Source organism: Siniperca chuatsi, linkage group LG2, assembly GCF_020085105.1.
Source record: "Siniperca chuatsi isolate FFG_IHB_CAS linkage group LG2, ASM2008510v1, whole genome shotgun sequence".
Lineage (NCBI taxonomy): Eukaryota > Metazoa > Chordata > Actinopteri > Centrarchiformes > Sinipercidae > Siniperca > Siniperca chuatsi.
The window spans coordinates 23,762,051-23,787,835 of record NC_058043.1 but is presented as its reverse complement, the minus strand read 5'-3'; the positions used below and the strand labels follow the sequence as shown (position 1 = coordinate 23,787,835).

Here is a 25,785-nt window from a genome sequence, read left to right as displayed (position 1 = left end):
GTATTAGGCTAGTGAATGGAATATGAAAATGACAATAAGTTTACATTACTGGTGAGCCCAAGCCTGCAAAACATTACAGACAACAGGTTTACCTGGCAAAAAGTTTAACTGATACATTTATTTACAGAAGTACAAGTACATTTCATTGACTTAAAGGCACAGTTATAGCATTTGTTTGCAGTCTAACCTGCTTTGAGGTTGCCTTAAAAAAAACAAAAAAAAAACCTGTACAACGTAAAGCTTCTGACATGAACTTGCTTCAGCTTAACAGTAAAATAAAAAAATAAACTGTACACAAGATTCAGTCTCTGATCACATTCACTCATCTGCATTCTCTTTTTTCTTCTTTTTCTTTTTTTTCTCAGACACACATGTTTCTGGGGTCTCTTCATCCATGGTCTCAGCCTTTCGTTTCTTTTTCTTCTTGGCAGGAGTATCCATTTCCTCTGCTCCATTATCTGTGGCAGCCGCTTCTTCTGCCTGGACCTCTACCTCCCCAGCTTTCGGTTTCTTTTTCTTCTTCGCTGGGGGGTCGTCTGCTCCGTTCTCTGCAGCAGGGGTCTCCTCTGCTTGGACCGCCATCTCCTCGGCCGCTTGTTTCTTCTTTTTCTTCTTCACTACGGTGGTATCTGCTTCTCCATTCTCCACCTGAAAGGAAGTTAAAGACAACATGTCAGGGAAAGGCAAGTGACAATATTGATTTTTATACTCCAAGTTAGCCTTAATGTTTAATAATATCCTTTAAGGAGGAGCAAGTGATTCTTATCCAATCCACGTCTGTCATGCGAACAATGACACACCAAGTAAAGTCACTAACGTTAGCTAGGTTGTGGGTTAGCCAACTGTCCCTACAGTTGCAACAGCAAATCTTGGCAAACTAGCAAGTAGGATGAATGTCCGTGGGCAAGTCATTTAATGGTAACCTGACGAATCATGGCTGGTGGTGTGTGGTTCGATTTGATTTACAATTTACAGAGCCAGGGCTGTGTACAAACACCACTTTGATTTTTCTCAGCGCACACACTGAAGTGACAGAGTGTAACCTAGCTAATGTTAGTTACTTTACTTGCTGTGTGGTTTGCTCCATTTTATAATCATGGTATTGATTTCTCCAGAATCGCATTCCCCACCATTAAGTGGCTGCAATGTCTGACTCGCTTCAGTGATCAAGTCCATTGTTTAGGACCAGCCAATGGTTCGGAGTCAGGCTGATATAGCATGTCGTACACTGAGACAGGACCACATTTGTGGGTCAAATCTCAAATCTAAACATGCGTGGCCAGATAGTATAAATTAAGTCTTACCTCAGCTTCACTGTTGTTTTCACCATTTGCTTCAAGTTCTTGCAACTTCTTTTCACGCTTCTTGCGTTTCTTTTCCTTCTTCTCCAGTTTTCGCTTGATCTCGGCTGCAACATCAGTAGCCTAAGACAAAGGAGAGGAAAACATGATGAAATTGTAATCAGGGCAAGACCATCAGGTTTTTCCTGAAGAATCATAATGCTGCATCAGGCTCATTAAATCAGTATTTACCCTCAGTGATGTCAGGGAAAGAGTTTTCATCATTCACAGCATTGACAGACTGAACTTATCAAATGAGCATTCCAAACACCATGGCAACGATTTCACTTAAGGAAAACTGATCCCTGTCCTGCTGAGTGTACCACCCAGCCTCTGACACATCTAACTTTTATTTTTGGAGCTCACCTCTTTTACAGCCTCTTTCATGACATCTACATTCTTCCGTGGCACATCGCCCGTCTCATAGAAAGACAAGCGCTCTTCCACCTGCGAACGCAGCTTGTCACCAAACACACTTGTGGGTACCTCTGTAAGAAAGTGCATAAAAAATAAATAAATAAATCACAGAGCCAGCAGAAGATTACACTAGGCTTAAAACTGTCCCAACAAACATCTGGCTTTGCTCAGGAAGTAGCTTATCAACATCAACACAACGGTTGAATGCTGTTGACGAAAAATACAAGCATCATTGCAATTATGCCACATGAATTGTAAGCCAACATGGGCATTATTCCACAACGCCTGGTCACTCACCAGAGAAACAGTCAATACGTGAGGCGATGGTGCACTTGTTTGCCAGATATCTGGAGATGCGGCCTTTGTTCTTGGCAGCAGCACGTCCGATGAAGGTTGAGTGGAAGATCAGCCCATACTTGGGGGTGTTGCCACGAGTCTTTAGGGCTCTGTGCGAAAATACAGCTGCTTTCACATTCAGGATGAACAGTTAAAAACAGTGTAAAATATTATCTAAAGAGGCACAAGACAAAGTCTCAACCTTGTTCAACAAGTGCAACTGTACCAAAATGCAAGTTTTTTTCCCCTCAGACATCCAGGTGCTATGTTTACAGCCAAAGCATAGACTGAGAAATCAAGTCATGGCAAATGTTTTTCCTCATTGGTTTAAGCAAATTAGTTTTGTGCCAGCAGTTCTGGACCTGCAGCTCTAGACCAAACTGCACCCCTTAGACCAGTTCTACACATGCCAACCTGCACTATCAATGACTCAACAGTCCCCTCTTGTGGAAAGTTCAAGGAGGTGTTTTGTATCAAAAACAAGGATACCATATTTCAAACTTAATGCCAATTTGTCAAATTAAAAATAAAAAACACATTTCTGCCTTTCAAAAAAGGTGACATTTTTAACTTGGGCATCCGTGTGTGTCCAGTGGAGACACATTTGCATTCAAATTGTGTAAAGTTCGGTCTCTACAATTCAAGACACCAAAAATTTGGGCTTTTATCTTTTCAGAATTTCTACCTCAATGCTGTGAGTGGCCACTCAGACTGTGGGGGTGCATTGGGGCGAGAGGGATCACTCCAGAGTTAATTTTCTCCGGTCACCCTGCTCTGCTCCAGCCCAGCCCTGCCATCACTGCAGCCACTTCTGTCCCCAGCAGGGAGGGGGCGCCCCAGTACCTGAACAGGGCCTTTTCTGCTCCCAGGATCTGAACGGTGGAGGCCGGGTACTTGGCCAGGTTGGTTAGACTGCCGGCATGGGAGATCAGACGAGCTCCCACCTAAAGAACAGAAAATAATGTCAGTCTCACAGAGTTCTAGTGGAACTCTGATTTAAGAATGGATTTGATTGGATGTAAGCTGGGCACACAATTTGAGGACCATCAGCACCGGATATGTTTGTCATCACATAGATTCAGTGGATTGACAGATTTTGGTATAACATCATTGGTCCCATTTTTATATATACATTTTAAAGTGAACAAAATTAACTTTCGCTTACCACTTCTCCGATTAACGCTGCCAGATTTGGAGCCACCTGGCTCATCTTGGAACGCAGGTACTCCTGCAGCTCCAGCCGATAGGCGGCCAGTGACACTACACGATCGGAGAATCTCTCTATGTTGATCAGGTCAATGGGAGAGATGTCCATACCTGGAGAAGTACAATCAAAGAATGTTGAGCAGAGGGACACTACTACTCATACTCAACTTTGTACAGCGAGTGCTGCTTCATCTACCAAAATGTTTACACTGATAATCTCAAATACAACGTGTCTTGTTTCTCCCGACAGGATCCGCAGTGAGGATTTGTGCCTTCACTACAGGTTTATGAGAGAACTACTCTGCCCCCCTGTGTTAGTCACCAAGGACAATTATTGGTCCATGGTGGGCAAAAAAGGGGCACGGTGCCATTTTAAGTCAAATGTGCTTTTAAAAAATGCGAGTCTAAATGACCAAGTGTTGTGCACAGATGTCAAAGTGCTGCACAGATTATAGTGGCAAGATAATCAATGTGTCTTTACATTTGTATGTTAGTGTCTAAAGAATGAAAAAGATTCTCGTTTGCTGACCCATGGATGAGCGCGATGCGTCCAGGATAGCCTGAGCCTTGGCGCTGTCCATCACCACCTCCTCCAGGCTCTCCAGACTCTCCTCCGACAACTCCTTCCTGTTTCCGATGAGCTGAGCCAGGCGGCAGTACATTGAGTTGTCTGACACGATCTTGACCAGCTCTGGGAAGTGGTAGCCATACCATTCACTGCAGACACAAGGCAGAGGTTGTTAGAAAAGAAAAACACCTGCGAAGCCACTGTTGTCCCAAGCAACAAACCTAGGCAATCACAACAAATCAATGGCTCACTGAACAGTACTGCCTCACCGGAAAACAGCTGGCAGAGCAGATGTGCCAGGAGAGGTTCAAGTTACATATCATATGAAACATTGTCCTTTTAACCAACAGATACATCTTTTGTTTTAGTGGCATGATGGAGGGAACCCTACCGGACACGCATGGAGAAAGTGTTGATGTCTTTGTCCAGCTGATCCAACAGAGCGATGGACTGGATGATCATGTTGTCAACCCTGTTGACATTGAACTTGACTTTAGCTCTCGAGTAGCTGTGGCCAAGACCCAGCTGCGCCTTGGAGGCAGCCTGGGCAGTCAGACCCTTCACCAGGGAGTGAAAGTGCAGACGCACACCTGACAAGACAGATGACCGATAAAAAGGGGTTTGTTGAAGTTAAGCGGAACAAAAGCAGAGCAGCACGTGACCGTCGGCTGTTCAGATTTTCAGTATGAACCTTCATGAGTTTCAGGATCACAAGATTACATCACAACAGGCCACATTATTTCAAATATAATAGGATTCTCAAAATTTCAGCATTATGCTCCAGTCCTAGGAACTCTACTTGCTCCAAACCTATAAATTAGACAAAAAGACAGAGCTTCCCAAACAGGCTAAATAAATAAAGCATAGGCACAGGGTCTCCTCACCTCTGGTTATCTCAGCCACCACCCCTCCGGTCTGGATGGAAAGGCTAAATTCTTCTTGTAAAGCTGCTCCAATCTTGGCATCTGAAACCCCCAACACTGCCTTCTTCTTCCCAGAAAGGGGCAGGTTTGTCTCTAGGAACAACTTCAGGTCAGCATGAACCACACCTGCAAATGAAGGAGGGGAAATTACTTGTTTATCTGTATGCACTTTGTTGAAAATGAAGCTTAGTTTACGCAGCAAAGCCATTTTAAAGATGTGGCACTGACTAACCATTAGCGTACAGATCCACATTCTGAACCCACAGCACACTGGAATTAGTTGTTTAATCAAAGCAACCTGATTTCTCTCTACACGGCTTAATCATAGCCCAATAAGGAAAAATATGTACAACTGCAAATAATGTGGATCAGCAGTCTTAGATGGAAAAATAACTTGGTTAAAAGAGTGCTAGTTGTTTCAAAAATTAACTTCAGATTAATCTTCATACAGTGGATAATATATCTATCCACTGTATGATCTGCTGTTTTGCCTGTTAATCAAAATGTGATTTAAATTCAGAATCAGAAATACTTTGATCCCTTTGAAATATAATACACTACAGCTAAGAAGTACAAAGTTGATATAGGTATAAATGCTAAAATAAGTGCAAGTACCAAAGTGGATTTAGAGGTTAAGTATGTACAGTATAATACAATGTAATAATAGTGCAATAATGAGTACTATCTAAGTTAAGTGTAGCTTAAAACAGACCAACAGCAGTATGCACATTGGCACATGCGCACAAGCCAAATTAAACTTCAGTTTATATTAGGCTACTGCAAAAGTATGAAGTTACAGGTAAATGTATTCAATTACATAACAAATTCATTAATACTTCTACGCACCAACGATTATGTAGCTCTGAAATCAAATGGTCAAATTTAAAATTTTCCAGTGTTGTCAGGGTCAAAATCAACTGCCACATTTCAAAAAAACTTTCCTCAGATGTTCAGGATTGACATTAATTTGTCAGCACAGTAACTCAGTGGATTGACAGATTATAAAACATCATTACAACTGAGGACACCCAAATAAAGCTACAGTGTAGGAAGTCAACTTGCCTTCAGAAATGGCATTCATGTTCTCCAGAGCAGCCTGGGCAGACTTGAAGGGGAAGAAGGCAGCCAGGCTCACCATGCTGTTGAACTTGCCAATGCTCAGTATGCTGTTCTCCACCTGAAACACACACACGTTTTATCTCTGCTCCATGCGAAGAATAAATTAAAACAGCAAGAAGAAAAGAGTACATTAGACCCACCTGAGGCAGCAGCATGCCGATCTCCTCCACCTCTTTGATGGCATACAGCGCGTAGCCCGCCGCATGCTCGAATAACACGTGCAACAGCACCTGCGGAAGGTAAATGCATTGGGTTAAGGGGCAAGCCAGCCAACTATTGACATATGGTATCATCTATTGCCAGAAAAGCCTATGTAAAATGTGTCTCAACACTTCATGTATAATGTTAAGTGTGTTTACCGTCTCCACGTGGTTTCCGATGGTAAGTCAACCTTTCGCGTTATTTTTAGTAGCATCGTAGCTAACGTTACTTCGGTCAAGCGCGCAATACTGCATTAAAATGCAATAGTTATTTATTCGCGTTGATTTTTTTACTCAAATGGCCTAATCCACTACCATAATTTCTAGACGCAACCACGTTGGCGTCTGGATGAACCCACGTGTTGCCCTGGGCCCGTGGGGGAAAGTGCCATGAAGCTAACTTATGCTAGCGGCCTAGATAACGTTAGCCCAGGATCACTAGACAATTAACCAGCTAATGTGAAGCGGCTGAAAGTACAAATCGCTGGGGTTCACCTGTATGACTGCGACTTACAAAGCTGTTCACGATTACTCTTTGTAGTGGCAGCTTAAGTAGTTTAAATTAAAGACAAATATAGCAGCTAATGTTAGCCACATGGGTGGCTCCACTCATGTTGAAAGGCCTTCAACTGGACTACAGTAAATTTAGGAAAATAGCCATTTCTGTTTTTAAAGTATTTGTAATTTCAAAGAGCCTTCGACTGTATCCTACAATGACAACCTTTGCAATTACGCCTAAATCCCCAGCAACACTTCTCTTACCATGATTTGTAAATCTCTGGAGCAACACGCAACGCGTGTCTGCTCGGCTCCTTCACCTCGGGAAAAAGACTGCGTTCACACGTTTCAGCAAACAGCCACATGACCCAAATACCGCGATACCGGTATAACACCGCGAGACCCGTCCGAGAAGCCGCCACCTGCTGGATACAGAGCAGAAAATCAGTTTCCAATATTGAGGTAAAATGAAATATTAAAGTTTAAGGCTCGTGTTATTTTATATTTTTCTTATGTTTAAGAAATTCCACGAAAAGAGCAAAACCGCGTTACTGCATCTCTAAATATTCTTCTTCTTTTCTACCATGTCTGTGGCACTCAACCTCAAGCCCATTTCTACTAAAGTTCTACTGTAAATCCTTAAATGTCTGCACACCAACACATGTGTTTTCACTTACTCTGGCTGATTACAGCTCTAGTCAGGTTGATAACAGTGTATTAACCATAACAGGTGCAACGGGAGAGTGAGGGAGCTGTCAATCAAGAACAGTTTATACACTGCCCATATAGACCTGAGAAAACACCTATGTGATTGGGCCATGGGATGTTCAGGTGCTTTCATTTCTATAAACGTTAGGTAATTTTATAAAAGGAGTAGATTTTAGTAAACATTAGTCAACCAGGAGTAACACTGCATTTGTTTTCAGCCACAGACAAATACACATTAGTGCTCTAGTGGGTATTTATGGTAGCAGGACACGTATATGGGATTGAGTCATAATAAACTACAGTGCCCATGTTCATGGTAATGAAGGATATGTGTCACCCAGTGCTATGGTGTTGCTTACTGATGTGTTCTTTAGTTTATTTATCATGATTATTATTATTAATTTGTTTTTACAGTTTTTAGACACATGGAGGTTGATTAATTAGTCGTTTAGTCTATAAAATGCCAGAAAATGATGGAAAATGTCCATCACAATTTCTCAGAGTCCAAGTTGACATCTTCTTGTTTTGTCCAACCAGCAGTCCAAATCCCAAAGAAATTCCATTTACTATCATCGTAAACTAAGAAAACCTTCAAGTATTTACAATGTTGAAGCTGGAACCAGTGAATTTCTGGCATTTTTGCTTAAAAAAACAACTTAAACGTTTAAATAGTGATATCAAAATAGTTGCAGATGAATTTTCCATCAATCGACTCATCAATTAATCAACCAATTGTTTCAGCTTAATCTATGACACAGAGATATAAACTGCCTTGGACTACACAGACAATACTCACTAGTCTAATTCTTTGTTGGGTTTTGTCTTTTTTTGGGATTTGTTGATTTGTTCACAATGAAAAAAATATAGAATATCCGCATACTTATCCTTTAAAGGGAACGTCCAGTGCAAATGCAGTACTCCGTCAGTGCAGTAAGCAGTAATTTTGGCTCTGTACTCCAACACACTGGGTTTGAAATAAAACACTGACTATAAGGTTAAAGTGCTGATTAAAAAAGTACAAAATAGTTTAAAAATTAAACTATTACCATATATCATTTGCTCATGTGACTCATAAATGTGATAGTTGTAGTACATGCAGTTCACATAACCTATTCATCACGAAGACTAGCTAGAAAATACTACTTCACTAAACAGATATATATACGTATGAAAAAATTCCATGTACATAACAACACATTATAAAAAGCCTAATGTTAGGTGAGAGAAAAATGTAAAGAGAGCTTGTGCGTCATTGTGGTGGTGTTACAAGAAGTGCTACAGATGAGATACAAAGCTGTACTCATGTACTTGAAATGCAATAAACCAGATACAACGGTGGCAATATTTTTAATTGTCCACTCCTGCAGAGTATTCTGACAACTGTATAAACCCAGTCTGCGAGAACATTTCCCCATCACGCAGGGAAACAGTTATGTGTCGTATTTAGGAAAAAGCATCATTAAAGTTCTTTGGAGTCAGGAGGTTTCCAAGGAACGGATGCATGTGGGTCTATTTGTACACAAGTATAAATTACTGGTAGGTCATACATGTCACATTGTGTTGGATATTAGTTTAGAGCAGAGAATTTATGATGGACCTCTTTGGCCAGATCGTCTCCTGGCTGCTGCACGCTCTTTTTCAGTATTTAACTCGCTGACCCAAATGAAAGTCACATACAGACTGAACTTTTGCTTCTCAGTTAGCAGTAGTCTATTTTAAAATGAGTTATGAATGAGTTAGTTTTATCTTCTTCCTCAGGTGTTTGAAGGTTAAATGACTGCAAAAATCATTTGTTTGCTGTCATGTGTGATAAAATGAGTATGAATAAATGAGAGTGAGTAATGATTTCTTTGTGTTTTACGAGGGCTCATCCAATTCTTCAAATAATTCACTACACACCATCACATCAAACTTATTCAGAATGTGGTAGAACATACGCATCCTGTAACTCACACAAACACCACAGGGCTGCTCACCAATGTGTCATGTTGTTAATCTTGTCAAAGGCAGCATTACAGCCCTAATAAAAAGCCAGATTCCAGGGTAATATGTGTGTTTCCAGGAGCGTGGAGGAGAGTGCTTGAAGGAGCCTGTTGAGGAGCGGATGTGAGGGAGGACAGTAAAATCATAGGCATCAGGAGAGGGCTTGATATAAAGGCTGACTGGGACAAGCTGACGCTCAGACTGGTGGAGCTGCTCATCTTAAAGCACACTTCCTTAAGCGACTGACTAAGGCTGACGTGAGTAACATATGGCTTCTTCTGCTTCTCTGTCTCTCCCTCTGTCTCTCGGGCTTTCCCTCGCTCTCTGTTACTCTTGTCTTTCTCCTCTTTGATGTCCTGTCTTCATTCTCTTACATTTGTGTACAGAGCTGTCTTGCTGTTGTAAGTATGGCTGGTCCTCTCCGGCCTTTTATCTTGCTTTTCAGTGGAACAGTTTGTTGTTTGTTACTTCCCCCGCCTCCTCCTGCCTCTCTCTTTCCCTATCTCTTTCCCTGTGTCCTTCTTCCTCTAAACTGTACTTATTGTTTCTGCCCCCCCCCCACGCACACATTCCAACTTTTGACTATCGCCTCTCTTTCCCGCTGCTAAAAAATTCTGTGAGTGGCCTGGCCTCAATGCCACTTACCCCTGGTCATGTGGAATCATTGACTGTACTGTACGCTCGCATGAACCTACTGTTCTGTGTGTATGCCTATGTACAGTTTGTGTATATGCGTGTGTCTATGTGTATGTGTCCAGGACACAGCAGAATGAGCATGCGTGGAGCAGTGGCTGGTTGCTTGGTGCTGGTGTGCCTGGTGATGCTGCTGGCTGAGAGGACAGAGGGACACATCACCTTCTTCAGCCCAAAGGAGATGATGCTGATGAAGGTAAGCAGCTTGTATTGGATTGGACGGTGTGCAGAAATAGGGCTGAGTGACAATTTAATTTGGTGTTTTAGTTTGAATGATCTTTTTGAACCTCAAGTGGAGGTTGCTCGCATTGCCAAATCAGTATAAGAAGCTGATAAACTGTCTGTGGCTCAGGAAGTTAACTGATAAGGGATGAATATAGGCATTGTGGCTACATTGTGTACAATGAAAGAATGACTAGAGGTTGTAGTCCCTTCTGTATTACAGTAGTTTTTCATTTTTGTGTAAATATGTGTGTTTTGTGGTTGTGTGCCTGTGCTGCAGGAGCGTGAAGGTAGAAAGGACATGGAACCTCGATCGGAGGATGGTCAGTTTGATGAGGTCACAGTCCAACAGCTACCTCAGGCTGAACGTGGTGGAAATCCTGTGAGCATGCGCACACACACACACACACACACACACACACACACACACACACACACACACACACCACCTTCATCCCCAATATCATCGCTGTTTTCAGCAAAGAATTGTGTCATGAAGTACAAGCCATTAACACTTCTTTTATGTTTCCAGGATAAAACAGTGGAGATTGCTGTCCGTCTTTCACCTAAACAGCTGGATCATGTGGCGCCGGTGCTCAAGGAGATCATCCATGAAATAGTGGAGGAACGTCAGAAAGGTACAAGTATTTGAGTGGTGGAAGATGTAGTGAGACACATTTTTTTTAAAAGCTTTTCAGCAGACCCACAATATGACCTTGTATCTTATTTTATTATCCAAAGATGATTAGTAGACACATACTTTCAAGTGATAGTGCTGTGATTAAAGACCTCTTTGGTAACCTTATTGTTCTATCACTATCTGTCTCTGCAGCCAAATAGCGAGGCCAAAGACTCGAGGGAGGGGATGGACGCTGTACAAATTCTTCAAAAAGCAGTGAATGCTCAAATGTTTTATTATGTTTTAATGAATCAGTCAATAAAGGGAAGTGATTGTGTCACGTATTGGAGTTTCTGTTGTCATTTCTGAAGAAGCATCTCAGCTTGAATTGGCCACATGGTGTCAGCATCTCTCTCAGGAAACTCTTTCATTTCACTCATTCACATACCTGAATTAAAGTCACAGTCACAGTTCTTATAAAGAAGAGAACACCATTCACCATTTTCATGAATGACAAAAACTCAGACAACATCAATGCTGACATGAAAATTACTTTTTAGTATTAAGGCGATTAACCATATTTGGCCTGTCATTAATGCCAATGCAAGGAAAATTTTTATAGTATATTATATATTATATTCATATACATGCTTCATTTGTGCATCCTTAAAAAACACGTCAGTTCATGTCCTTTCAAATTACCTACAAAAAAGTATTCAGAAACATCCCCTGATGATTTTAAAGACACATTATGTCAGAATTGTTCACTCAAGAAGTGCAGTAAGAGGGTGGAATTTGACCCCATTTTCTGTTATCAAGCCTCCATTTGCCTGATAGTTGTTTCAGAGCTTTGATGTCAGTCTCTCGCTGATCTCAAAGTCCTTGACCGCCAGGGCAGTGTCTCGAGCTAAAGGGGCGGGGAGAACCAGGGAGCAGTCGCTGTCAAAATACTTCCCAGTTATCCCCTCCATTTCTTCTGCTACTGCACAATAGATTGAGCTGACTGCACCCTCTTCTGGAGACTGAGAGGGAGACAATGGATGGTGAAGAAGAAATGTGAGAGTAGTCAGCAAAAGTTACAGATAAATATCTCGGCAGGTGCAAATCTGCAATCAGGAAATTCATGAAATCTCTGCCTGAGATGTCTGTCTAGTATAACCAGTTGTTCAGCATAATCTGCCCCATGCAGATACATATCGTAGTTGCACATCAGATGGGTAAGTGCTAGGTCAAGTGTTGATTGGTGTTGTTGGTTGAAACAGAACTGTCACAAAAAAAACTGGTGATAGATCTTTGTTGATTTTTGTTGCATTTGCTCTGTACTGCAGCAGTTATCATATGAAATGAAACAATGACTAAGAGGTTAAAGGATAGTTCCGGTTGGTGTTGTAGTACTTGAGATCTTGAAGGTCTCGGTCTCTTCTTTTAAGGTCTTGTCTTGGAATCAACCACATTTTTACTCGGTCTTGTCTCTGTCTCAGACAAAGAGGACTCTGGATTTTATTTCAAAACTGGTCAAGACCACAACTGCGGGGATGTCACAAAATTGCCTGTGCATTTTCTGATTTATTTGTTATCATCATTACTGTGATTGGGTGTAAAACTTCCTGCTTCAAATGCAACCAGTAACTTGACTCATTTCTAATTTGAAATTTTTGTTACAATTAATGGCTGTGACTCATCCCCACCCCTCACACACTCCAAAGCACCAATGTATAATTCATTCAGATTTACTGGCTTGGTAAACAATTCCTCCATGTCCATTCCTCAATTATTTATATTCCTTTAGTCCATAAGGGTCCACTGATCAAAAGAATCAAAGATTTTTTTATAAAAATTAATCCAAGTTGAAATAACTACGGTAACCTTCGGCTTTCATCCTTTGAAAGGTAGGCTACCAGTATTTTGATATGGGTCTCTCTCTCTCTCTCTCTCTCTCTCTCTCTCTCTCTCTCTCTCTCTGTGGATCAGAACTAGATCAAATGAATGATTTGTAATTGATATGTTATTCGATAGCCTAATTTTTATAGTAATATTCATTCTGGTTTAAATAAACAATTTGATAGTATTTCCCATCTTTGCTGAGCAAGAGGTTTGTGTGAAAGAAATTAAAGGCCTGTCCCAAATATAGTCAAGTTGAGTTCAGTGATTGAAGCAAATAAAAGCCGGTATGTATATACTGTATGTATCAGGATGCGAATTTCAGTTGCTTGCCAGCTATTTGCCATCTAGCTAGGTTCGCTAGCTACCTAATTTAGTTAATGTGTATTGAGGGATGTAATGCTAGCTAATGCAGTGTTAGCTTTGTGGGTAATTAAGAGGACAGGGCATGTGGTGACAAATTGTTGTTCCTAGTTAGGTTTTTGCTTGGTCTTGACTTGGTCTCAACCCCTCAATGTCTTGGTCTTGTGTCGGTCTCCATACACTCTGATCTTGGTCATGACTTGGTCTCGGTTTAGGTGGTCTTGACTACAACACTGCTGGTTTATTACAACTTAGCTCTTATTTGTGTTTGATTGACTTGAAGTTCATCACTCAGAACTGGGACATGGAAACATCACAGAAAGTGTGATGGGGCAAGAAACACAAGCAGCCAGACACTCAAGACAACTTTTTAAACAAAGCCAAACTTATTTGGAAGAAAAAACAAAATACCTTCTTGAACTTCTTAGTTCAACTTTGACCTACCATGCTTACTGTAGTTGTGCACACACAGTTTTCCTGTGCAATGAGGGATTATTAGCAACATTTTGAATGTGCTCTCTTGATTCTAAATCTAACGTGCTAATGTAGAACAGAGCCAAAACCAAGACCAAAACAACAACAAAAATACTGGCATTCCTAGTGCAGACTGGCTGTGCTGCATTTGGTTAACTGGAAGTCTCGGACAAAGCCTCATTGGAAGAACAAAACATTCCTAAATTTCCCACCACTGTTGACCTGTGAAACATGTGGTAATGTGCTTAAACTTGTTGATCTGGGTTTTCTAGCTAGTGATCTGGTTTGCACATGAAGCACATCACAGCTGTACTCACCTTGAAAAAGAAAAATCCAATGAGGTTGAAAACCCAACGAATCATAAATGGATAGTGTCTCAACACTTCTGTCATGACAATACCAGGGTGGACAGAGTTTGCGGTGACACCTACATGTACATAAACACATAAAGGCACATACGGACACATACATTCAGAGCACAGATGGAAACAGAGAGAAACTGTGAGCGAGGCCAGTCTCAGCAACATGTCTTTGAATGCAGACATTCCTCTGTAGATTGTTTTTTCTTATCTTTTCAAATGACTCGAAAGGGGGTAATCAGTTTCAGCTGCAATGCTTTGCTAAAAGCTAGAATCCCAGATTGCATTCATCTGTGAGCAAACTTGTTCTTGGCAACTGAAATTCATTAAACAAATCACAGATAGTGTTTAGTAATCAGTGGTGCTAAAGGAGCAGAGATATGAGCATAATGTTACAACCGTCCGTACATAAAATGACTGATGATGACCAAAGGGAGCCTTACTTGTTGTTTTTTTCTCAAAAGAGGAGCCAAGATGTCTCGTTTACTGATCTACATTGCTGGTAGCAAAGCATTTTAAAATGTGCATTTTAATCTTAATGGAAATATTAAGATCATTATCCATCCATAGTCATTGCTTCTCATTTGCATTGTCATATACTGTACATTTTCTGCAGCACTTATTCAATAGGAAAGATCATTCATTAACTATACTGTGTACTGTGTATACTACTATATAATGGGTGATAATCATAAGAATCTTGATTATAACCTACCTGTCCCTTGTAGCCTGCGTGCTAGCTCATTGGTACAGATGATATTGTGCAGCTTAGTGTGGTTGTAGACTGTGTCCATGTAATAAGTGAGGTTCTCGCCATGAAAATGAGAGAAGTCCACTCGACCTTTCTTATGGTTGACTGAGCTGAGGGTGACAATACGCGCTGGAGCTGAACGCTTAATCAGGTCTGGAATGAAACAGAGACATGCAGAGTGAGAGATGAGAAGGAGAGAGAGAAAATGAAATAAAGAAATATTTAGTGTGTCATGACATACGACGTGTAATCATTGTTTCATATCCACAATATACCTGCTGTATTAAAGAGAGACCGCAGAGTCTTACCCAGCAACAGCTTGGTGAGAAGAAATGGTCCCAGGTGGTTGGTGGCAAAAGAAACTTCCAACCCATCTTTTGTAATCTGTCTGGGTAAACCTGATAGTAGAATTTAAAAATAAATGTGATTCTCAATTGGATTTTACAAATTTGATTAGATATACAAATGTACACATAAATATGCACAAAATAAACACATTTGTATTTCTATACTTATGAGTACTTCACACTGACATAATGCCATAAACTCTTTGTTGATGTCATCAGGGCTTATTTTTTCTGATGATGCGTCACAGGTTATTTAGTTTTAGTTTTGGAGTGTTTATTGGCGTCACTTATTGGAGTCCAATAAACAGCGCTGGGTGTCAGTACGTCAAACTCTTTTCTCCATTTTTGGTTACAGGTTCAGAGACCGTGGAGGCATGTCTTGTTTTTTGCTTCCAGATGTGTGGCAGATGGGGAATGCAGATTGGGTGTTGTTTTTTTTTTTAAATGTTTCATCATTCTTTCATAATACTTTCTGTCACTGATTTACTAGCTCATAAGAAGCCAAACAAGCCAAGATTTTTTTTTGTGACATTTGACATTTTGGTATAAAGAAACTGAAATGTCCAGGGAGAGACAAGTTTCAGAGTGAGTACAAATCCTATAGCAATTAATTAACATATCGTTTGTGGTATTGCTTTATGCAAAATTCAGTTAACTCTTGTTGATATATGTGGTCCCCAAAATATAAAACTGCCCAGTGCAGCTTCAAAACAAATGATTCAATTTCTGCTGTCGTACGTATCACCTGATACTCCGGCATTGTTGACGAGGATGTGGAGAGCTTTCTCTTCCTCAAGAATCCCCTTAGCAAATTCCCTGACAGAGTCCAGAGATGACACGTCCACCAGACGCAGGTGGACATCAGAGTTTCCTGTTTTCTCCTTGATTTCTTTAAGTGCTGCTGTCCCCCGGGCCTCGCTTCGACAGGCCAGGATAACACGGGCCCCTCGACGTGCAAAGTCCAGGGCAATGAACTTTCCGATCCCTGGCAGAGTGGAAGAGTGCAAAAATTAGTTTGTCCTATTTGATAACAAAAATGTCCACACAGCAGATAGGTATCAACGTGACTTTTTGAAACAGGGAAAATACAAATGCATTGAAGACAGCAAATACTGACATACTGAATGTTTGAAAAGTTTGAACTGAACGTGTTACAGTAAACCAGAATGACTAATAACTTGCAACAACCCCATGTTGAGGTTTGTGGTACTGAACAGAAGGTAGGGTTGGTTACTACCTGTCAGTCTGTCTGCCTATGTGTCTGTCTACGCTGGCTAAGAAAATTTAGCACAGCACAGTAGGCCAGGCCTCAAAACAAGAACGTCCTGGTTTTAAATCTCTTTAAATCTCGGTTTGGTGTTTGATATGGGAAATGATTCAGTGGTCTGGAACCAGTTCCCATCCATCACTGCTGAAAGCCAGGATTCGATCCCAGGTAGCGTTACCAGGTTTGGGTTTCTAGCTGACACAACTGGCCATGTTTGCTTGTGGGAAGTGAAGGTTCTCATCCTTGTCACTTGTAATAAATACGTGTAGAGAAACAGCAGCAGTTTAATTAACATTCTCCACCAAAATATGTAGTAAAAATACATAGGGAAACAATAGCAGTTTGTCATGGTTAGCCACATCTCTCCTCATATCCTTGTGTGCTCTATTGTAGCTCTCCTCTCCCTGTGTTCCTTGTCAGTGCTCTGTTTGTCTCTCGGTGTGTGTGTGTGTGTGTGTGTGTGTGTGTGTGTGTGTGTACTGGTCTGGACGGGGCGCTCTGGTTTTCCCTCCAGCTGCTGATCACCGGCACATCTCCCTCTTGCTGTGTCCTGCTTTTGGGTTCCTTAGATCGTGAAATCCTAACACCGTTAACCATTTACATGTAGTTAAAGTTTAGCTTGGTGATCAGTCAAGAGATAAAACACAAATGAACCTGAACTCACTAAAGTGACTGAAAGTAAGTTACAGAAAACAAAAAGCAACGACTTTACACGTAAAACATTTATTACTATCGCTACTAACGACACACACACATGGACACACAAATGAATGGGTAAATGAATTAAAAGGCCATGAATAGTGTTATGAATACAGTCACGAACAATTAAGTACATGAGGACCAGTTTATAACGTTGCCAAATAAAGGAGTGAATGAAATACAACGTTCATCGGCTGAGAGGGTTTGGGAAGCATTTGTGAAATACTTTACTATTCCATATCATGATTATATTGAAGGGAGATCCTACTCGTGACCTAATGCTAAATTAGGTTGGTCATTTGTAGCATCAACCCCAAATATCACAGGAAAAGTACGGTTTCACCTGGTGTTTCAGATGGGCAGGGGACACGTTGCACTGGAAGGGAGACGCAGGTTGATTCTCCTGTGTGGGCTGCTGGGTCCCACGTGGCAGCTTGGTCAGCTGATTTCCTCCTTCTTGTGGAGCTCCCAAGAGCTCGGACATTTTCAGGCACTGTTGGTCCCACGTGGCAACTTGGCTTGAGTCGGCTGTCTCACTCTCTCTCTATCAACAGGCGACAGGATGATAACATCTCCACACATCCCCCACTCGGAGACGCGTTGGCAGCGTTTGGCAGAGTGCTGACAGCACTCTTGTTGGATGTTAGCCTTCAGCCTGGGATTCAGTTGATCTGCAGAGCGACCCCCTCCTACGGCAGGTGCCACTTGAAAGTGGTAGGCCACTGTCACAGCTGTCACACCAAATCCAGTCAAAACATCAAAAGTTCTACTGTAAATATATATTTTTTCTGCCTTTATTGACAGTGTATATATGTATATGCTGCTGGTCAGGAGTCATGGATTAGTAAAACTGGCTATGATGACTAGGCTAACAATAGCTATGTTAGCTAAGGCTAGCTCTAATATTAGCATTAGTAATCTAAAATAACTAAAAAAGTAATTTCATGTATCCTTGCCAATGTACCCAAAGCTAATATTAACACAGGAGCTATTATAAAGTCTAGGGGTTTATAAACAAATTCAAATGACTTAATTTATCAATGAGGTGAACAGGTGCCACATGCACATTTAAAAAGGTTACTTCGCCAAACAAAAGACACAAAAGAGGAGGGAAGACTAAATGACTACATGTGTGGAAAAATATTACTTCATTAACAAGGCTGGAATGGAGATAAAAAGGAACCCAGGCGGGGATGCTGGAAGTCAGTCACAGTTGGGGGTACTGAGAGAAGGTCAGTCTAATGACATCATATTAAATGGTGCTTAAACATTCATTTGAATTGCCAGAATAACTTATATCTAATAGTTTTTAACAACAATGTGAGAACGTTTTACACTACAGCAGACAGCGAACTTGAACACCAACATACTGTATGTCACAGCAACAACACAGTCAACAACACGGAACTAATGCACGAGAACTGTAAGGAGATGAAGAGGGAGAGACAACGCATGGATGCGGGCGAAAAATATGACCCACGAGCAGTTCATCATAGTTCATAATAATGCAGCGCAGTGACAATACAGATGTTTCATAGAGAAGACGAGTGTATATAACACGGATATATCTGTCTGCCACTGTTAACATAGACTCCAATCTGCAGTGTAGTTCATAGCCTACACTTCACTGATAAACCAGAGAAGAGTAACATTAGGCTTCAAAGATTTTTATATCACGTTCACACTTCTGTCCATATTCATGCGCTCCCTCTCTTTCTGCTGCGAGTCTGCTTTACATAAACAGCCGAATAGTGCGTCGCCTTAAATGTTGCCGCCGCAAGGATGGTCCAGTGTATCCTATGCTAAAGGAGATAGGAAAGGAAGCATTGATGCACCTTTCCATAGCATTTAGAAAAAGCTCTTATCTTGGCTGCCACTTAAACATACTTTCTGGTCATTTCACTCAGTAAGGAACCTTCCTAAGCAAAAAAGACTTTGGCAGATGCTAACTACTCATCAGTTCAAAGAAACTAATTAATCATTCACACACACTCACACACTGAAGGCACAGCCCCTATATGTATCTAAAAAAAACAACAAAAAAAACTTCATCCTTCACCCTCTGCGGGTGGTCTCATCCTTCGAGCTCGGGTCCACTACCAGAGGTCTGGGAGCTTGAGGGTTCTGCGCAGTATCTTGCTGTTCCTAGTACTGCACTTTTCTGGACTGAGATGTCTGGTGTTCTTCCAGGGATCTGCTGTAGCCACTCCTCCAGTTTGGGGGTCACTGCCCCGAGTGCTCCGATGACCACGGGCACCACTGTCGCCTTTACCTTCCAGGCCTTCTCCAGCTCTTCTCTGAGCCCTTGGTATTTCTCTAGTTTCTCATGTTCCTTTCTCCTGATGTTGCCATCACTTCGTATTGCCACGTCAACCACAACGGCTTTCCTCTGCTGTTTGTCAACCACCACGATGTCTGGTTGGTTCGCCATTACCATTCTGTCAGTCTGGATCTGGAAGTCCCACAGGATCTTGGCTCAGTCATTCTCTACCACCTTTGGAGGTGTTTCCCACTTTGACCTCGGGGTTTCCAGTCCACACTCAGTGCAGATGTTCCTGTACACTATACCAGCTCTTGGTTATGGCGCTCCATGTATGCTTTCCCTGCCAGCATCTTACACCCTGCAGTTATGTGCTGGATTGTCTCAGGGGCCTCTTTGCACAGCCTTCACCTTGGGTCTTGTCTGGTGTGATGACTGACTTGCCTTACTCGTTGGAGGTATTTGGCAGTTGCTGTTTTCCTTGTTACCTCTTCGAGGTTTCCATTTGCCTGTGGTAAGCATCTCGAGGATCACTGCTGCTAAGGTGTATATCAGCTTATTGGTCTAGGTGATGGTTGTGGTAGGCATTGCACTCAATGGTGCATTCACATCTTCTAGGAGACTTTCTGATGGTACTTCACTTAGCTGTTGTAATTGGCGTCGGGGTTGCCTTGCATTCATTCTTGCCATGATCTTATCTTTCAGGTCAGTTGCTGCCTCGTTCAGCGTGATTGCACTTGTTGGGCTTTGTACCCAATCTCTGACCTGTTGTCCTGGCTCTCCCTTGCCGTAGCATTTGTGTTGTATCTCGTCAATCTCAAGTTGTGATAGCAGTTGCCGTTTGTGGATGTTGGAACACTGAGCTACTAGTTGCTTCGCTGTAAGCCTTGATTGTGGGTTTTGAGGTAACCATTTATCCCACATGCTTTGCATGTAACCCCTTTGACTAGGGTTACTGGAGTAATAGCATTCCAACAGAGCCTTGTTATCGCATCTCGCCCATCTCCGTCATGTTCCAGTTGCCCATTTTTCATCACGGTGCTCTGGTTCCCCAGCACCTGACGCAGACCTCGTTTGGCCGGGCGACGTCTGAGCCGGCAACTCATATCTTTCATTGTCATCATTGCAGTAGCGTGAAGGGTCTTGCCTAAGGACCCACACTGGATGATGGTCATTGCTCAATGCACCCCGAGGGGGATTTGAAATATAATATAAATAATATAATGTGAAATATATATATATATATATATATATATATATATATGAGAAGAATCTATATATCTATATCTATCTATCTATATATATATACATATATACACATATACATATAAACACATATATACATACATATATACACACACATATATATATATATATATATACACATATATAGATAATATACTGTATGTCACTTTATTTGTATATAACTTTTCATACAAACATTAGTGCTTCACACAATAAACTAATTAAAGGTTATATACTGTATGTGTGTTTGTGCGTTAAATAAAAGAAAAAATATGACATCCATTCTTGTCACATTATGCCATGTTGTGAATTGAATTAAAAGTAAATATATAGTGTCATGAACACTGTTATGATCATCTGACAGAGATCATAAAATACAGCGGTAGGCTATAACAAAATAATGGGCAGATGATGAAGCTGTGCCACACATCGTATTTATTTGTAGCTTTAAAATGATGGCTCCGAAGCAAGGATATCTCATTTCGTTAGGAAAGTACAAACTGAGAAATGAGAAAGGCCTTGTCCCCCCCACCACCACATCCCCTCTTCCTCAAACATTGTCATTCTCACCAGATGCCCTTGGACTTTCCCTCCTTTCTCCATCACCTAACTGCCACACCCAATTACACACCTGTTCTTACTTCCCTCATCTACTCTGCAGTTACCTGGCCTACTCTGCCCACTCTCTCACCTGTTTCCACTTTCCCTCATCAGCCCTGCAGAAGAGAAGACTGCAAGTTAGTGAACATGGATGTAAACAATGCTGGATTTAAATACTGAAAGGCAGAATAAGTAGGATTTTTCGGTTGCTGTTTGCAGATACACGATTCAAAGTTGGCCTCTCCTTCCCGTCTCAACAGGCGAGACAGAGAGAGAGCGAGCTAGAGAATGAATGAAGAGAGGGAGCGATGTTGGCGAGAACAAAGCAGTGAATCAGAGAAATAAAACGTTATTTTCTGATTGTTTCACGGCGGTTACGTACTAAAGCACAAATAAGCACCCACACTAGTGGATCTTAAGTGATGATCGAGAGGGATTATTTTTGTATGAGTCTATACATTGTTTTTTAAGAAAATCCTAATTATTCTGCCTTTTAAAAATGGCTTTGCAAATGTTATATGAGGAAGGAAATGCATTCAACGCATTTGTTAGAGCAGAAGGATACACAGTGTGTTTTGGTGAGAAACACTGAATATACACAACTATTTTGTTGTGTTTGTTTTGTTTGTTTACAAGAGAACTTCACAGGGCACCTTTAAAAAAAAAAAAAAAAAAAAAATATATATATATTAATGGTAAAACCCCCCAAAACAATTGACGCAGCTTTAAGTTTAGTGCAATCTGCACCTTTACTGTATGCAGAGGGACCACACGAGCCAGATGGACATGTAGAAAAGATCCAATTTGGAAGTAATTGCTGTTTCTCACTTAATGTTAAACAGCTGTCAGATTCATAACTTGGAGATAAGTACAATGCAGTTTAAAACCACGAATAGCTATGTCACAATCACTGATGTCCTTGGTTTTGAATGTGATTCAGGTGGACACTGTCATGTTGATTTTAGGTCCAAGAGGCCAAAAGATTCAGATCTAGTTTTTGTTGGCAAACCTTTAATGTACAAATGAAAGAGCATCAGTCCATTTCTAGGTTTACATGACTGAGGATTGTCTGGGTGAATTTGGTAAGGTAATAGTCTTAAGCAGCAGAAATAATGGTATGGAGAGGAACCGATAGTAGAAAACATAGCAGAATTTTTATGGTATTGGTTAACACCCCTGTTCACGTCATAGTCAACATGAAAACTGTTGAAGAGTTTCTGATCAATGATCAGTCATCATGCTGATGCAGAGTTCATGGTACGTGTCCTCATGCCTTCCCAAGCAGTGGTATGATTGCTTGGTGAGAGTGTAAAGGATTGGCATGGCACAAAACAACAGGGAAGGAAGAAGGCAGCTGATTAAAAAGTAAACAGGAAACAATGTTTGGAAAACGTTTTCTTTATCGCTTGGTTAATTTTAAATGGGGAAAGAATGTTGAAACTGTCTGGAATTTCTTCTACAATGCATTTGAACTGAACTGGTCAACATGAGATAAGGAATGTTGTTTGGGCTTAGGCTGGAAAATCTGGTAAATACATAAATAAATACATTGGAGTAGCTTTCATTCTAAAACGGTTGAATCAATATGCGACTTGGTTTCACGTATGTGATCAAATTGCTACTGCCGTGGTCCGGTCTCATCTTGTTTAATTTAGGAAAACTGAAGACAAACTAAGGCAGAGATTTCGGAAAAATAATTTTTCAGCAACACAAGCAGGATATCATACCATACCAGTCAAGAAAGATTTCACTCACACTTCCTTTCAAGCTGCTTAGTTCTGCAAAGTGTTTGAGGTAACTTTAAAGTTTGCTGCAGAACTATACTGAAGCTACTCAATGATTACAATTTTGTGACTACATTGTGTTACCCTTGTTTTTACAACAAGGGTTGTATAAGACATACTGTAGATAAGTGAATAAATAATAAGTCATAGAAATTAAAACTGTGAAAATCTCTGGAAAGCCCCTCCATCAATGACCTCTTCTTGGGCCAAAACTTTTGGAGCGGATCCGAATCACGGGGCAGATACACAAATTCTTTTAAGTTTGTAAGTCTCGAGTTTGAGTTTGCCAACTCAAACATCACTGAAGAAACAAATGCAGCAGATATGTAAGAAATAAGCAATCAGGGATGTGATTTTTCCGGATTAATCTGGAATTACGGATTTTCCGACCTGCGCAAAGTACATTATAAATGCATGGCTGAGATGACGAGGCTTCAGCTAGGCACAACCATATTTTGACATACTGTAATTCTAACAATTTTGGAAATATATCCAGACATACAGTATCTAGTGGTTGCACTAGCAGATTTGCATATCATAGAAGACTGGACTATTGGCCTTGGCAGAGAGCGCCCCACTAGTTGCTGTTGTGTACTTTCGTCTTTTTGCTGTTTTTAATGCCTCTGCTCTTTGGAAGTAAATATTATAAGTTAATATTAGATAGAAGGAACGAGGGTACAAAATGTTCAATTGAGAGTTCAGAGGAAATTCTCATCCTGATTGTTAATAATTAAGACTAATTAAGGGGAAAGAGCTGTGGCTCCACAATGGGTGTGACAATACAGCAGCAACTAGGCTTATACCCTGTACATGCAGTCTAATCTTACAAACCTCACAGTGAAAAACACCATTTCACAATAAATACAACTTTGAATTTAGTACAAATATACAGACCCACTGTATATGTTGTATATACATCATAATAAAAAGGGGGAAAATCAATAGCATAGATTTAGTAAAAATGTAACAAATGCTTGGGAGAGAGATTTGCACAAAAATGAGAATGCATCTACTTTCCAGCATCTGTTAATTGTATATGTGAGGGGAGACAAAATGGTGAGTGAGGTGAAAATGATGTATTAGTAATAGTGACCATTTTGCAAGCAGTTGGAAACTAGTCTGACTCCACTCAGGAGGTGATTCAGAGTTGCTGTAATCAGGAAGGAGTGGTCAGTAGATTCACAGATAATCTGCTGATCCTCGATTCAGTGATATTCAGGAACTTCTATTCTGTCTATTTGTTGACATTTTGTTAATGATCAGTTAGTTCTTGCTGACAAAACAATTCTAAAACCTATGAAATCCATCCAGTAACAGATAAGATTTCTCTTTGGTCTACATTTCTGTCTCTCTCTTTACTTTCTTTTTCTCTAGCCTGCAAACAGAATAGAACATCTTGTCCTCAAGTAGGTCATACTCATATCATAAAACAAAATGTTCAGCTCAAACATTCACAGCCATTATGAGGAATGTCATGATGCATGCACCTTACATCTGTTTGGTTATATTAAGAACAAAACAAGAAGTAGCATTATTTTTTTAAAGTGTAAATTCTGTTTAAGAAAAGGGAAACACATACAACGGATATAATCAATACTGTATGTTAAGACCTTACAGCCATGGTCAAAAGTCAGCAAATCTTTCTAGGTAATGGCATTTCCTGTTTTATTTAGCCTCTATTTAACCAGGTTCGTCTCACTGAGATCAAGGATCTCTTTTACAAGGGAGACCCAGCCAAGAACAGCAGCAACGGTAAATTAAGAGGAAAAACACATAGATTTGAGTATTGTTATTCAAGGAAACGCTTGGGTGTTAAACGTGGATCAGTGAAGTGGCCTTTTAGTAAGCTCGTATGACTACCACATAAAATCAATTTAAACACCCAAGCAAGATCAAAAAGCCAACTTTATTCCTCTTAGCCTACCATTAATAAACAATAAAGCCCCGTATTACTCTCTTGCACTTAGGAATGAAACAGGTTAAATTCAACGCACCTGTATTGGCTCCTGTCACTATGGCAGTCTTCCCTTTCAGCCGCACGGTGCAGGCTTGCGGATCCCAGCATCCTTTCCTCTGTATGCGCACAACGATGGCCAGCAGCGCCGTGGAAATAGCCCAGACCGGGTGACAAAGTATATCTAACCAAATCATTTCACTGTCTGAGCTGTCTTCCAGCAAGAAGTAAGAAATTAATCTGAGAGCAGCTGACCAGCATGTGCCAACTTCTTATTCTGTTTAAAGTAGGTGTGCCTAAAAACGTCCACAGTAGTACTCTCGCTCGTTAAGTATTAAGGCAGTGACACGATCTCATATTGGCAGAGGGGTTGTGCTGTCATGAAAACATCTGGTTTTAATGTTCTTCGTTGCGCTCTATAAACTTTTGAAATCACTGAAAATAGAAAACACAGCTCACTGTGATTCATCAGTGGTGGAAGGAGTATCCAGATCATTTACTTAAGTAAAAGTACTAATACCACACTGTGAAAGTGGTATTAAGTAAAAGTCCTGCATTCAAAACCTTACTTAGGTTCAAGTATGTAAGTATTATTATCAGCAAAATGTACTTAAAGTATCCAAAGTAAAAGTACTCATTCTGTAGAAAAAAGGTTCCTGTCAGTGCTTTACTATTATTTATATTTTTGGCTGAATATGACAGGTGCATTAATGTGTATGTTGTATTTAATTTTTATTAGGAGTGCAAAACATACAACATAGGGTGGACACAAAACAACAACAACAAAACACAAAAACAACAATAAAACAGCAATGATAGTAACAGCAATTAAAAAATAAGCCGAAATGACAAACGGGTAATAGTAGAAGTATTTAAATAGCAATAGCATGTATAATAATAATGATAATGATAATATTTTGTGATGACGGCAACAGTAATTTCAGTAATAATAACAGTAATAATAATAAC

At 40.6% G+C, this 25,785-nt stretch overlaps 3 protein-coding genes and 2 non-coding genes across 5 annotated transcripts; 1 reads left to right on the top strand and 4 right to left on the bottom strand.

Annotated features, from left to right (window-relative positions):
- Positions 1–87: 87 nt before the first annotated feature.
- On the bottom strand, positions 88–7,012 carry nop56 (NOP56 ribonucleoprotein homolog). The gene is made up of 12 exons (XM_044175998.1): positions 6,872–7,012; positions 6,050–6,139; positions 5,853–5,967; positions 4,752–4,916; positions 4,259–4,457; positions 3,829–4,016; positions 3,259–3,410; positions 2,937–3,037; positions 2,055–2,203; positions 1,707–1,828; positions 1,305–1,424; positions 88–648 (listed from the first exon to the last, which is right to left on the bottom strand). Exons 1-12 carry the CDS (start codon positions 6,872–6,874, stop codon positions 319–321), a joined length of 1,734 nt encoding a protein of 577 aa, XP_044031933.1. The 5' UTR covers positions 6,875–7,012; the 3' UTR covers positions 88–318.
- Positions 1,505–1,570, bottom strand: LOC122870304. The gene has a single exon (XR_006376522.1). It is a non-coding gene; the product is annotated as a small nucleolar RNA SNORD57 (small nucleolar RNA).
- On the bottom strand, positions 3,532–3,662 carry LOC122870314. Its single transcript, XR_006376526.1, has one exon. It is a non-coding gene; the product is annotated as a small nucleolar RNA SNORA26 (small nucleolar RNA).
- Positions 7,013–9,377: 2,365 nt separating the features above from the next.
- On the top strand, positions 9,378–11,176 carry mlnl (motilin-like). Its single transcript, XM_044176037.1, has 5 exons — positions 9,378–9,555; positions 10,057–10,187; positions 10,494–10,595; positions 10,746–10,851; positions 11,046–11,176. The coding sequence occupies exons 2-5, from the start codon at positions 10,068–10,070 to the stop codon at positions 11,051–11,053; spliced, it is 336 nt and encodes a 111-aa protein (XP_044031972.1). The 5' UTR covers positions 9,378–9,555; positions 10,057–10,067; the 3' UTR covers positions 11,054–11,176.
- On the bottom strand, positions 11,110–25,155 carry zgc:64106 (uncharacterized protein LOC393348 homolog). Its single transcript, XM_044176031.1, has 6 exons — positions 24,857–25,155; positions 15,753–15,992; positions 14,969–15,058; positions 14,625–14,813; positions 13,868–13,977; positions 11,110–11,854 (listed from the first exon to the last, which is right to left on the bottom strand). The coding sequence occupies exons 1-6, from the start codon at positions 25,011–25,013 to the stop codon at positions 11,675–11,677; spliced, it is 966 nt and encodes a 321-aa protein (XP_044031966.1). The 5' UTR covers positions 25,014–25,155; the 3' UTR covers positions 11,110–11,674.
- Positions 25,156–25,785: the final 630 nt, after the last annotated feature.